This window comes from Lonchura striata, chromosome 3, assembly GCF_046129695.1.
Source record: "Lonchura striata isolate bLonStr1 chromosome 3, bLonStr1.mat, whole genome shotgun sequence".
NCBI lineage: Eukaryota > Metazoa > Chordata > Aves > Passeriformes > Estrildidae > Lonchura > Lonchura striata.
In genome coordinates, this window is record NC_134605.1 from 60,709,492 (window position 1) to 60,724,510 (window position 15,019).

Here is a 15,019-nt window from a genome sequence, read left to right on the forward strand (position 1 = left end):
ACAAACCGTTTTTACCTGCCTGGATACAAAACTAAAATATTGCTACAGTGAGCTGCAAGAGGCAATTGGTATAGAAAAAAGGCAAAAATTCCAAATGTTCTTGATGGACCACGTCTCTAACCCTGCTTGGCATTTCTGGTGCTGTTTAATTTTTCATGTAACTGAGAATAACTTATTTATTGTCAAACCCTCCATGAGCAGCCTTTTATTCTTTGAGTTTTATTTGTTCGGAATATTCACAATCAGTTTTATTGTACTCTGTAATATTTCTAGTCCTTTGCTACAAATGGTGTTTTATAACTTACATATTCATTTCTTAGTTTTGATTACTTTTTCCACATTCATGCTAATTCAAGTTGGCCACCTTAACCTCTCTATTTATGACTGAATAGCATGTACCACATTTTTGTGAAAATTTATCTGTCATTGAACAATTTTCATTTCCTTTCAGTGACAGCTCTCTTTAGTACTTAAATCCCATTCAGGTCCACTGAAGGCCTTTTGTATTTTGACAGAATTTCCTTTGCTGAAAAATAGGCTTTTGCTTCACTATCTAGTCTAGCTTTAATTCTGTAAACCATATTAAATGGCGAACATCCTTCATACTGTAGCTGGCCATTCCATGGCCAATTAAATGTTTTCATTTGTTAATAAAGTCCTAGTAATTTTCTACATATCCAATTTACTACAGATCAGCACTTCTACAAGGTCAGTTTCCAGCATCTTCTAACAGTTTAAACAGGCCCAACGAACTCTTGCTGTGGGAGCAATAGGGGTGAGGCAGACTGGATGCAGAACAAGTGTTTGGAATCTTGAAGAAGTTATTTAGAAACAAATAAAACTTTTTGGCATAAAGAAGATTCCTACCACAGAAATCAGTAAAGAAATTATATTAGATAAGTGAACATGCATCAGTGATGTCCACAGCTTATACTTAGTGACAGAGATTCCATGAAAGGCTTTGCTCCAGTCTGCAGTACCCACCTAGCAATTTAAATGATAAGCAAGTATTACCAACTATGCACACTTTTTTTGTTTTGGCTTTGTTTCCATGGTTATTTAGTCTGAGGACTTAATCAAGCCTTAAAGAACTCTAGATAGCATCTGGAGGATGTCTTACAGGAATTTCTCCAGCTATTGAGCTGCAGACCACAGAATGAGGTGTAAACACAGACATATACAGATGGAAGTTCTTGGCTCTCTCTCCAAATGTTCTCAGTTATTGCAAACTAAATTGCTTCTGCTACTATCAGAAATTTTTGAGTTAGAAAAATTCAGTACTTTGGGAGAAAGGCAAAAGAAGCATTTAAATCAAGATTAGTGATTCTGATCCCTGTCTTTCTTGAACACTCTAAAGGTACCTAATTAGAAGGGAAGTGGGGATTTTGATGAAAAACAGTGAACTGAAAGGAACTGAAGATATCCAACCTTCCTCTGAAGGTGGTAGGTGTGGGAATGTGCATGCAAACATGTGAACATAATGCAAGAAACACATGAGTATCTTCTATATGGCAAAGTAAATGAAGCACAGAATAATGTAACAAAAGAGAAAGGAGTGCTGCACTGAAGTAAGAGATCATTAGCAAAAAAGAGACCACAGGGAAAGAAAATCCCTGAAACTTTTGCAGTGACTAAATACTATTTTCTTCTATATTTTATCTTAAAATTATCAGATTTTTTTTTCATGGAAATAGATTCCTCACCAATCCTCACCAGCTTTTTTCTTCATCAGTACTGGTTTGACTTTGAAAATATAGTGAGCTTGAAAATCAGATACAGAGAAAAACTTTGGTATTTATGGTAGTACTCTGTAGTCCATGTGCCAGCCATTATGTAGTTATCAGCTGTATATTCATTTGGAAATGAGCCTTGAACACACAACATCAGGACTCATACTTCTTTTTGGAACACTATTCTTATTTACAAATACAGGAGAAAGGTAGGACCTGCCACCAGTTTCCAGTCCCTAAATTAAAAAAAAATAACAAAAAAAAATCCAACCAACCAACCAACCAACCAAACAAAAAAAAACAACAAAACAAAACAAACAAACAAACAAAAACCCAACCCCCCCCCCCTAAAAAAAAACCCCACCCCAAACTGCTCCAAGCCACTCTGTAAGGATAACTGGAAATCATAAGTCTCACAATGATAAAAATCTGCAAAAGGGGAGTGAGTGGTGATAATGTGGCCACCATAACAGCTCCCCTAAGATAACACTTTTGATACGTTTTTCTTCCAAGAGTTGTCTACAGAAGGTCAGAATCTGCATTATTTTAGATAATTTCTATGGGGGAAATTGCAAAGGATATTAAACCCAGCAACTTTACAAGAGGAAAAAAGCCTGTCTTAGGCTAAGATTGAGAAATATTAATAGATCAAATATAATCTTCCCTGCTTGTAGAGGTGACATGGGTTAAAATTCCAGCTAGACTTAAAACTACTGCAGTTGCTTCTTGCAGAAAAAGAAAAGACCAAACAGAAGTGGAAAAGCAAGCTTTCTCACAATGCCAGTTGGTACAGACAGATACTGGTGTATGCATGTACATGTAGGTGCCTACATTCACAAACACACTACAGATGCTTTCTCACCCACTACCCATTTCCAAATTGCATAAAAACCACAAAAAGAAAACAGTTTCTCTGAGAATTTTGGTTTCTTAAGCCATGTACAATTTAGAGACATTATGCTAAAACTGCCTGGAGTTTGTGTTTCTCTGCAGTGTATATTGATCAGTACAGTACTCCACATCTTTCTTATTTGGTTCTTCCAACTCACAAGCATGACTTTTGGTATTATTTATACTTTATTTATACTGAGGCTGGTTCATGTCCCTATTTTTCTCCACTAGGTGGCACAATTTATATTATTTTCTTAGACATTGTCTTTACTGACCAAAAGGAGGTCAATTTTGAAATAAAACTTTTATAATAAAAAGAGTACACAGCACATCTATTGAAATCCAGAAGCTGATAACTATGCTCATCAATAATATGACATAAATATATGTCTTCTAGATTTCAAGAAGACATATTTAACTAAAATCACACTCTTCAGTGTCATGCTTTCTAGATAAAATCATTCTTGGGTCATCTGTATGGAAGTGAAAAAGCTTTCTTACTTCATTAGGAAGTTTTGCAGAAAATATGTGTCAATATATTGGCCCACAAAGAGAGATTTTTAGAGGACTTCCTGTCACTTTAGACACTGAGACTGAGAAGCATCTTATAATTCATCTATTCATTCATGTTTAATGCATATTCACAAGATTTCTGTCATTATGCAGCCTCAACCAAACCCATAGACCTCAATGTGATCACAGACATACTCTTGTCAGTAGTTCATCCATTTCTGTCACCAAGGTATCCAGATTTTCTCGCGCTAGCTGAAGAAATCTCTCTGGTGCTCTCTGAGGTGAAAGCAAATGCTGTTGGGAAAGAGATGGGAGAGTGAAAAATCTGTACATGATGAATGTTGATGCTTCCAAATATTGAAGAGAAGAAGTATCAAACATTTCATTACAATACATAATCCTTTTTGTCATTGACTTGTGTCACATTCATCCAACATGTTTTTTTTCAGGAAAGTTGACAACTTTGCATTACTTGTAAGTATGGTAGGGAACATAAAACATATAAATATATAACATACAATATAAAATATATAACCATTTTATAGACCAATAGCATGAAAACTATTTTATTTGTACGCAACATTGCTTTTCTATGCCTGAAGTATAACTCCTCGCACATATGATCAGAAATTACTGTTGCAAGATTTATTTATTAAAGTAAAAATAAATAATCATAATACTTATTTATCAACCAAAGCAAGCCTGAAATAATTAAATCTTGAATTTTGCTTCTTTCCTGAATGTACTCACAGCTGTGAGGTTGAACAGAATCAAGTATAGTTGTACTGAAGCTCTGTTATTTACGTATGTGAATACTGCCAATGTACCTTTAATTCCTGTGTCATGTTCTGAAACCCATGTAACATTTTATATGGAGCAGGCAGTGGACCACTAAGGTTAACACTCAGGATCATCTGGTTTAGCCGATCCAGGTCATTGAGAAGGAGTCCTGTGCATTCATCATCACAAGCTGGAGGAAGAACAACAAAGCTGCTAAACATTTAAGACATTTGATTTAGCTATTTTATGGCACATATGCAACTCTGTGGGAGGTAACACTAATTTCATACATACTACCCCAGTTGTGTAGGGTTAGAAAAATGGAAACAACAACTAGGGAGTATGAAACACATTATTGCTTAGGATTTAGTAATAGACAGTTTAATATTAAACACAAAGATCAAAATTGATAGGCTTACGTCACAAAAAGAGGAAATAATTAATTTTGTCCACTGTGGACTAGCCAATATAAAATATTAAATTTTACAGGTAATCTGGATGAAGTTTGAGAAAAACAGATGGGCAATTTGGAGAATCTAAGGAGCTCTGTAAGAAAGATAGTACACCTATGGATTTGAATACAAGAAAAAAACCAAAAAAACCTTCCATATAACAGCATGGCCAAGCATACTAAACCTGTAATGCAGATAGCTGAAAGCATCCAGGTAAAAATCCTGATTTTCTTTTTAAAAAATGCTTTTCTCTACTTCTTTTCACTAACCAGCCTATAAGCTTTTTGTGTATGCTTTTCTTGCAAATATCCTTCAGGATGAAAAATATTGTTGTGTGCTGCATATATCAAAAGAAGTTTGCATTTCCTCCCCACCTTGCTTTCGATTAACTATCACAAGAAATTCTCATCTTGTATCATTTATGCAGCAGACAGGAGAATTCTTCATCCTTTAGAACAGAGTTGTGGGAATACCTTTCTGTTTCTCTGCATAAAGAGCTAGCAAACCCAAACATCTCAGGAGATGAAGAAAACTGTGAAACAATGAATTCACTGGTGATGTTAAGAAACATGGAGAGTTGTACCTAAAATTTTACAAGCGTGTAATTATTTATTTTAGCAAAGCAAGGCAGTTTAATAGCTAAAAAAAACCACACTAAGCAAAGTGTATGCTTTTGTAGAAAAGAAAAGGATTTTCAAAGGAGAATTACTTCTTTTTTTCCTGAAATCTGTTCTTCATGTAGATGAATTCTTTTCTGTTCATTAAAGTTTTCATAATTACCTAAATATTGTTATTATTCTGTTGACTGTTCAATATACCAAAGACAAAGAGTAGAGTCAAATACAGAGAAAAAAAGAAGCAAACTATTTCAATACACCATGAAACGCAAGTGGTGACTGAAAAGGAGACATGGTAGATGCTGGATTAGCGTAGTAAGAAGTGGGTGCAGAAGGCTAGCTACTACTGTTATTTTAAGACTTCTTTTTGCATTTTCATGGCTTCCATTTGCAGACTTCTTCCTCCTATTTCAGTTTGTTACATAAACTGAACTGCACTGGAACTGCAGTCAATAACTGTAGGCATGATACATTCTGATTTATGCTCCTACATTAAATTTTACCTCCCCCCAACTTCTTATCATCCCTGTTCTTGCCATCTGTGTGCTTGCCTTTAGAAGCCTGAGAGAATTAAAGGTTTTAAAGAAAATAATGTTTTATGTAACAAATACTTGTTCTCTAGCTGATCAAGAAGGTAAGGAGACCTATAATCATTTTACAGGATGAAAATAAGTGATCTTGAACCTGAAAACAGTTCGCCTTTATAGTTCAGTTTTTGTTGTGGTGGTGGTTTTTTTTCATATATTATTTCACTTATGAAACAAGTGAAATCTATTCACTTTCAAAATTTTCCTAGTGGTTGGTAATAAATTGCTAAAAACTTGTTATGTGCTAAAGAAAAACTCAATTCACACCAATAAGAAAAAAATGAAAATAAGAAAGCCCAAGAAGAGATGAAGTATTCTCAATGAGTGTGCAATCAATAAGGGAGTGTTCAGTATAAATTTACACCTCTTGCAAAATAATCAGGTTGAAAAGAGGAACTGCATCAAGTGAGTCCACAGCTGAGTAGATGAGACAGGACTAAGTTACTCCCTTACACAGTCTGTAATATACTGTAGCTATGGGAAATATTTCAAGAACGTGATTATATTTTGCAAGACTAAATACTTCTGTGTCTATCTATAAAGCTGTCAGGATAAATTTGTGTCTAATATTAACAAATACAGCACTAAATTCAGATCATTACAGCAGTGCAAGCATGTCAGAGGCAAATCATGCAATCAATATTACAATAGTTCAACAAGCAATTAATGCAAATGACTGCATTTTCCATTTTCCCCACACTTTTCCATGCACACTAAGTCTCTAAGGATTTTAACTTACCTCTTGTTAGAAACATGCCCAAAGTATGCATGCGAAAAGAAATTCTTTTAAGTTTATTCCATTTTACGAAGAAACATAATGTGTAATAAAAGGAACACATCTGAGTCACAATGTGTTCTTCCAGAGTGTATATCTGACACAATTTTGCTTTAATTCATTCATTTCTGTGAAGATTCAGAAGACTGATATGACTAGGAAATTTTTGGTCGAAGGGCAACCATGCAGTCTCTGATGGGAGGTGGTATCCTATGACAGTCAGTGACTCTTCAGTATCATCTTCCTGTTGTTTCAAACTAAGTGTTGAACTACTGTTAGCTCAGTAATCTATTGGCTACTACCTAATTTTTTTTATTTCCATGCACTACTTTCACACCAAATAATAAAACAGCCTTCCTGTGCCTTCCAAAACAGAACCCCAGCAGAAAGCTGAAAGCTTTATCTTCCTTGCCACTGCTGCTGGTTTCAGGTAGCTTACATGATCAGTATGTCTTCAAGACATGGGAAAATTCATAAACAAATCAGGGTCTAAAACATCTACTTGGGTTTATTTCTGATTTTTATTATCTAGAAATCCTCATCTGCTGGTTCTGATACGTACCAGTACTAGTTGAGCTTAAAGATTGCTTGAGTTGGGTGAAAGACAGGAGCATGGGTCTAAACTCAAGAGGAGATCACTTTCTCACAAAAATGGAGAACGACAGCTTATCGGCTTCTAGGCCAAGCAGGCATGGTCTAATTGAGCCCATGCAGGCTGGGAAGCAGCTGCCCAAGAGATGCAAATTTAATTCTCACAGCTGAGACACACAGACACTCAGCAAAACTCAGAACACCAAAGAAGCTACTCCAAGGCTTCATAGATGCAGTGCTACTCACAGGGTCTTTCTTTTCAGCTCACTCTGCAAAGGTTCCCAGCTCCTGCTTAATTAAGCACTGTGTAAGAGCTGGGAGAGCCTTCGTTTCACAGATTCTACAAGATCTACCTCTGACAGAGACAGCATCTCTGCCTAGTTCTGAATTTGGAATGGTTGAGATCATGGAGCTCCTCACTGTTTTAAAGGGAAAACCTTGATTCTGCCAGGACCAGTGGCTGGGAGCTCCCTTGCTGTTCTTGGTTTAGGGCTGTGATGAAGCAGAGATTGACAGCTGGGAGAAAAAAAATCCCTCTCATTGCAAGCATCAGTCTTGAGTGCAAATGCTTAAATGCCCAATATCTGTTATTAAAGGAATCTCATTATATAACTTTCTTCTTCTACCAAGACCGAATATTTAAATACATAAAGATGAAAGTTTTTTTACTTCAGCAAGGCTGAGGATCTTTTTCTTTTTTTCACCCCAGAAGACTGAGTAAAGGAAAAATTCCTAAGAATGAAATATCTACTTGATCTCCCTGTACCATGACTGCTTCCTGTTCAGTCACATCAATTGCTTAAAATTTAGACTTTTGCTTGACCCCAAGGAACATTTGTGACAGGAGCACACATCCAAGGAAGGGTTTTATAGTTCGTGTTGCAACACAGCTCAAAACACTGAAGACCTTTTTTCTGAAGTCTCCACTGTAGTTATGACAATACCCTGAAAGCATTCAGAATGTGAGTTCTGACTTGCCATATAATATACAGAACCACACAACAATAAAGCCTTGAAGTTCTCACCAGGATTGTTTTGTTCCATGAATATGGCACAGTGGTGAGCTGAGTCACTGTTCCCATAACACTGCCATCTAGGCTTCTTCATTTTATGTACTACAAACTCTACAACTGAAGTGCAATGTCACAAAGTATAACAAAAAACACACAAGAGGATTACTATTTCTAAAAAAATGCATGATTGCTGCAGGCTTGATTCAAAATCTGAGAGAAGATTTGGGACAACTTTTCTCATACTTGACAGTATACAAGGATGCTGGCAGCATTACTGAAATTAGCTTCCAACCACCACTATATATTCCTTGGGTACTGACTTTTTCAAAAGAGAGGGGAAAGTGAACCCACAAAGTTACTTGCTTGAGTCCAAAAATTGTAAGAAAGTATTCATCAGCAGAGTATTGTGAATATCTGTATAGGACAGCCTAGGTGGTTATTTTAGCAGGGGAAATAATCCATCCACTAGCCATTAGAAATTTTCCTAATGTGTGGCAGATGATACTCTTACTTATTAAAATAAAATTTACTTTTTTGATATAATTTTTCATTCTCTGATGGCATCCTAGAGGAAACAAAATTGCTGTTCTAAGCATATAATGGGAATGAAATTCTGTCTGTGCCATGCACCTATAATTAATAGATCATCATTGTTAACTAACAGATAATAATTGTTATTTAGCTGTAAGTGAAACCTTCCCCTTTAGGCAACAGCTTTCAAAATGAATATATATATACTATTTTACCTGTAGCTCTCTAAAATATAACTGGTAAAACACAGCACTGAACAGTGACATGCAGTAAGCAACTGAAAAATGACACATTATGAAATAAACCTGCAAAAACCCAGTAAAACAGATTATCAGCTATATCAGAAATAGATTGCTTTAGTGAACATGCTTCTTCACTTTCCTCTTCCTCACCTTTTTACTGAAAATCTTCACTTAAAAAAATCTTTAGAATACTTATGATAAGAGGTATATTAATTTCTAAATGTTATATTTAAAGAAGACTGCATTACAATATTTTTGCTAAAATACCTTTCTGATCTGATATAAATATGCATTATTTGGTTTTCCAGGTCATACTGTGTGATGACCTTTTATGGAATTTGCCAAAAATTCATTATTTAAACAGTTATTCTTTTTTAATTATTCAAAATAAATTTTCACTTTCTTAAACATCAACTATACCATACTAACGGAACAGCTTAGTCACTATGTCTTATACTACTTACAAATACTTTTTCAAACATGAGTGACTGTATTTGAATGTATTTTCTTTAGGTTAGACCACGTTACCACCCAACTAGGGGTTGTCCATACTTCTGACTGGCACAATGCAATTGCAGTAGTTAAAATGAGCAAAAGTAGTACAATTAAGAGTAAAAAGTAGTACAAAGAAGAGTACAATTTTTTTTACTTTCAAGGTTTTGGTACAATTGAAGCTGGTCAGAAGGGAATTTACTGAGTATTTTGCAACTTATTGATATATGAAAGCAAAAAAGTACATTGTATACAGAACCAAATTCCCAGCTGCATTAAACTCAGATTGGAACAGAATATCAGTATTCTGACAGCAAGGAAGGAAAACTTCAAGGTTGCCCCAACGGTGTTTCTAATGGCTCTTTGACAGGGCAAGAACCATTAAAGCACATTAGCACACAATCCCTGCCAACAGCTGCACTCTGAAGCCTGTGACATGGCAGACACAGTTTGCCACAGGCAAATTCCCACAAAATCTAGGCTTGCCACACTCTCTTTGACACCATAGGCTACAAAGGTTATTGATCAGGCTTCTTTTCTACCAGGTCAGGGGTATTGTACCACATTAGCAAAGGAAGGTTTGAAGTAATATGGGCATCGAGGAACCTTTAAATGAGAGGAAGACCATACAGTAAGACCTAATAGGCACATAAAATGTCTACTGAAATATTAAACTGCAGTTTTTACAATTTATGATACGATTATAATTGATGTGGTATCAACGGTAAAAAACTACTTCCTGTGACAGGGGGATTTAAAGTACATCCCATCTGCTCCTACAGGTGATTCTTATCTTTGTGACTAAAGAAAAGAAATCTTTGCATTTGATTCCCCACTTATAGAGGTCAAATAAAATGTCCATATGCATATGTGAAGAACTGTTTTTATGGTGAAAACTGATTACTTAGTTAAAGTAAAAATGTCACTAAAGATAGTGTAGGTACATTTCAACATGCATTTAAATATGTTGCAGTTAAATCAGAGATCATAGGAAATAACATCTTTCAAAGCAAAAAGGTGGAAAATATAATTTGCCTGCAAACAGCTTTTTCCATTCACAAGTAGGATTTTTAACCTTATAATCCACACAATGAAACAGCCTGATTAACAAATTGGAAAACCATTATAAATGATAACTTGCACTTAGGCTGTTTTGTACAATGAAACTCTGTCCTCCTGGATACCCAAAAGACTTTTTCAGAATACTGATAAGGTAAAAGACTAATGAAAAAACATACTAAGTCATGCCTATGACTGGAAAAATTGGATAATACTGGCAATAATGTAAGAGCTATTCAGGATATTGAAAAATGAAGTAATTTTCATGCAGATGGCACTCTGTAGAACACAGTCCTTATTTTAAAATTTTGTAGCTGTAACACTTATGAACTTAACTTGCAATTACAATTCTCCTTGACACATAGACCACAAAATGGAACTCAAATGGTAGTTATTTCAGCAAAGGGAGTACTTACTTCAGTTGCAATCATTTGGATGTTCAAAACAGAGCTTAAGGTAGTAAGTTCAGAATTAAGTCCTAAACTATGTCACACTGCAGGACATTAGAAATTTATTTCTCTTAAGTACACTACACTTTTAATAGATGAATCAATGCCATGTTGTTAATAGCGAAGAAATAGAAGCAGTTATATCTATATTCCCAGTAATTTATAATCTCTACCTGGGAATCAGGACTGATGCAAAAGCACTTATTTCAATGGACTTAGAAGCTACATTCTGGTAACTGTTTGAGAACTGATCACAACCATTAGGTTGAGTGAAAAAATGTTTTGCATTGTGTAGTTCCTGACTCTATGTGCCTAGTATCTCCTCTTTAAGCATCCAGGAAGCCATGCATTCTATTCTTGTATTATATGATGCCTTCAGACATTTAAAACACTTGTTTATATTTTTAAGTTTACTTTTAAAATGTTTAAAATGTTTACAATTTGTTTTAATACTAGAGAGGTGTGCACCTCTGTGCACCAGTTATATCTTAGAAATGAACAAAAAAAAAAAATAGATGGTACCTACTGTTATTGATGTTACATGTCCCTCACACAAAGAACCCACTCTCCATGGAAAAGTTCCAAGATAAAACATTTAAACCAGTTCACTGTGCCTAGCCAATATTTTCAAATATGCAAAGGTTAATAAATATTATATACTGTGGACTTACTGGAACTCTACCAGTATTCTACTTTAAATTTAACAAGCGTGGCATCGAAGGAAAAAAAAATCACAACAAGGTTAGTCCCTCTACATCCTGGGGGAGATGGGGAAGAGGAAAATGCCTTACTGCAGTCAGGGCTGACCAAGAGTTCTAGAAAGATTTTGCTACATTTTTTTTATAAGATACAAGCATGCAGCATTATGTGGTATGAGACTGTTGGCCTAAAACAAGCACTATCCAATATAATGAAAAAAAAATCTAAACAGAAATACAAGATAATCACTTGGTATGTATCAAAATTGAGGGTAAGACAAAGATACCAGTACTGTAAAATATAAATTGATGGTTTAGGCTATTAGTTCTATATTTTTAACAAAAAATGTTCTTTGCTGGATGTAGTGTACTGTCATTCCTTATATCTTTTAAATTTCAATGGTTGTTGAATCAGCATGACCAAGTAAACCTTAGCAAAAATTTTGTGTGTGCCTCATGGAATAGAGCACTGAAATTGCTAATTAAACATTTAGGACAACACTAAAAAATCTCCAAGAGAAAATATTGTCACAACAGTAGCAAAAACCTTTGGCAAAAGTACAGACTCCAAAAAGAATACCTTCAAATGTATTTTTTGTAAATTTTCAATGATTAAGAATATTGATTGAAAATATTGAGAGTTTTTCTTGACATCTCAAGGCTTGTGAAAAAAAAAAAAATCAGACCAGATGCCAAAGTAATAAAAAATGCGGCAATTCTTTTCAAACAAAGCCATACAACTCCCCATTACACATGCAGATTTGAATTTCTGAAATATGACAGACACAATCAGAAGCAATCCAAAATCCCATTAGTATACGTACAAATGCATCTCGTGCCATGACGCGCATGCCGATGCTCACAGCCAGCACACTTCCACCCCGTGAATCCAGGCTTGCAAGTGCACTGCCCAGTGATAGGGTCACAGGGGACAGGCACAGAACCATGTGGATCACACTCACATGCCTGGCAGGACCCTCCTGGAATCTGTGGGTTTCCTGTGTAGCCAGAAGAACATCTAGACATTGCAAACACAAAATAAGATTTGTCCAACTGAGATGCAGTGCACAAAGAATACTTGGCAGTATTTTAAACATAATTTACATGAACATCCATGAACCATTAAAAAAAAAACTTTGTTGCTTCATGATCAAAAGAGAAATATTGCAAGCTGTCCAAAAAAGCTACTTCTAATCAGGACACAGAACAGTCTGGATGGAGGAGGTATTCAAAATTTATTCCATATCCTTAACAATTTTCAATTAAATTTCTATTAAACTACAACACAAAAAACCCTCCACTATCATTGTGTGGCCTATGGAACTAGCCACTTGTGTTTTGTGTCAGGCATGAAATCTCCTGGTAGACATTTGCCAATTTTGATCATCTTAATCCCTCAGTGTTTTTGATGGATGGGACAACAGAGGCTGTTTAGGTTATAAATTTACTATTTGGCATTAAAATGTTTATATGTAACTGTTTTTCACAGCCAATGCCCATGAGGGCACCACAGTCACTAAAACAAAGGGTATGAGTGACATCAAGACATACTATTAGTATGGCATCTAATTTTAGATAAATTTTTTTGACTTCTGAGCCCTGGAGGAAAAAAAGCCTCACACATCAAAAAGTAAGACTAGGACAATACCTGTGATATAAATAACATTGATTATCAATTTACAGTGGTGTATATAAAGATTGTCTATGTTGGCTGAGTTTTAACAGCATATAAAGGATGTATTTAAACATCAGTATTTAAACAGCAGTAAATACACGCTTGCAATATTGAAAAACATCTATCTCCTTCATGCCTTTTCCTCATTTTATTATTCCTCCTGCTTTTTCCATTCATCCTACCTTTGGCAGTACTGGCCTTCGTATCCAGGTGGGCAGGCAGTACATCGGTAGTCACTAGGTCCTTCAGCAATACAAGTAGGGCTAAAACTAAAACAAAAGTAAATAAAGATTTTTTTTTTTTGTACTCTCTTGGGTCATTTTACTTTGGTCAGCAATGCAAAAAGGTCCAAGAAGTTCCACTCTTATTTTAAATAGCAGCATTTTCTTATCTGCTTATAAAAACCTGTGAGAGGTCTCTCCTTTCTATTGTAATTTTTGTGAATGCCTTGCTATGACACTTGCACAGTTTGGCCAAGGGCTCTAAGGGCTGTGTCCAGGGGGCTGTAGGCTTCTGTGATTGAATGGTGCTGTCACTCATAGTGAGCACTGGGAAGAATGTGAAACAAAAGATTTAGAAACTGAGCTAATGAACATTCAGCCTTTCCAGTCTGATTTAATCTTATTTTGAATGAAATGAGATAAGGTGGGAAGAGTTTACTTGAAGGTAAAATATAAAGAGGGAAAAGGAACCAAAGTCATAGGTGTGTGGAATCTTCCAAAAAGGCAGCACCAGATGATCTGTTCAAGGAGTTATGAGAAAAGCAGTCCACAGAGAAAATAAACCCTAAAAACTACCTCCTTCATGATCAGGGAGAGGTCTTATTTTAATCACTGAAACCCTGTATTATCTTTTCTATGTCTCTTTACAACTGACTATAGTGTAAGCAAGGTAGCACTTAGCTGAAATGTTAGTGTATTAAGTGCCTGTACAGGCAGTTAAAACAAGCAAAAAGGGTGAGTAGGGTAAAAGAAAAGAACTAAATATCAAGACGGTGTAAAACCATGGAACTTTTTCAGCTCTTTGTGGAAGAAGAACTTGAAAAGCACAGAGATGGCTAGTGGTGAGCACACGGCTCCTTGGTACAGTACAGTCAGCATCCTCATCGAACTTGCTTATAATGCATTAAATCAATAGTGCTTGAACAAGTATATAAAATTATGCCTTTGCAAAAAATGTAAACAAATTGATCTATTACTCACAAACTCATTATCCAACACATTTTCAACTCCATAAAAATAGATCCATACTAGGAAAAATTAATTCTCTGTTCTTTTTTTTTTTTCCCAGCTCATCATGTTTGAAACTGACTGCTGATTGTACAGCAGTATAAACACAGTATTTAGAACTTTAGTGGAGTTTTATACAACTTCATAAATAAAAATAATTGCACTGTACAATTCACAAATACTATCATATCAGTCATGACATAGCAAGCTAATGAGATAACTCATTAGCCATCTGTATTTCATGTAGATTATGATTACTTGACTACCATAAAATAGCTGCAGGTAGACTTTTTCCTTAATAGCATCCTGAAGAGCTTTAACTGATCTGCAAAAGATATAAATCTATGGCCTGATAATCTCATTTTCCACTTAATACTGTGGCTTTATGGAATGAATCTATTCCACTCTATCCATCTAAAAGTCAGGCATTTAGTCTAAACAAGTTGCTCAGGCATCCTCTGTCAGCACTGGAAAATGGACATGTACAGACAGACTTATACAGACATTTGAAACATCTCCTTCCCTGCCCTCTCTCCAATGGTGTTTTCCTTTAGGTTTAACATGAGTGAGATGTACAGTTGTCAGTCTCTATATTTACTATACAGCTACTGAAGTTGTTGATGGCTGTGGCTAACAGAAATAGAAATCCCTCCCATGATGTCTAGAGACAGCTGAGTTAAGCTCCATAAAACACA

At 35.4% G+C, this 15,019-nt stretch overlaps 1 protein-coding gene across 2 annotated transcripts in view; it reads right to left on the minus strand.

The window, feature by feature from the left end:
- The window catches only part of LAMA2 (laminin subunit alpha 2), a 335,231-nt gene that overhangs the window by 77,575 nt on the left and 242,637 nt on the right, over positions 1-15,019 (minus strand). For both annotated transcript variants that reach the window (XM_077782208.1, XM_077782207.1), the window contains 4 exons: positions 13,278-13,364; positions 12,245-12,438; positions 3,962-4,104; positions 3,330-3,428 (listed from right to left, as the gene is read on the minus strand). In XM_077782208.1, coding sequence (XP_077638334.1) covers positions 3,330-3,428; positions 3,962-4,104; positions 12,245-12,438; positions 13,278-13,364 — 523 coding nt within the window. The remainder of the gene's footprint in view (positions 1-3,329; positions 3,429-3,961; positions 4,105-12,244; positions 12,439-13,277; positions 13,365-15,019) is intronic.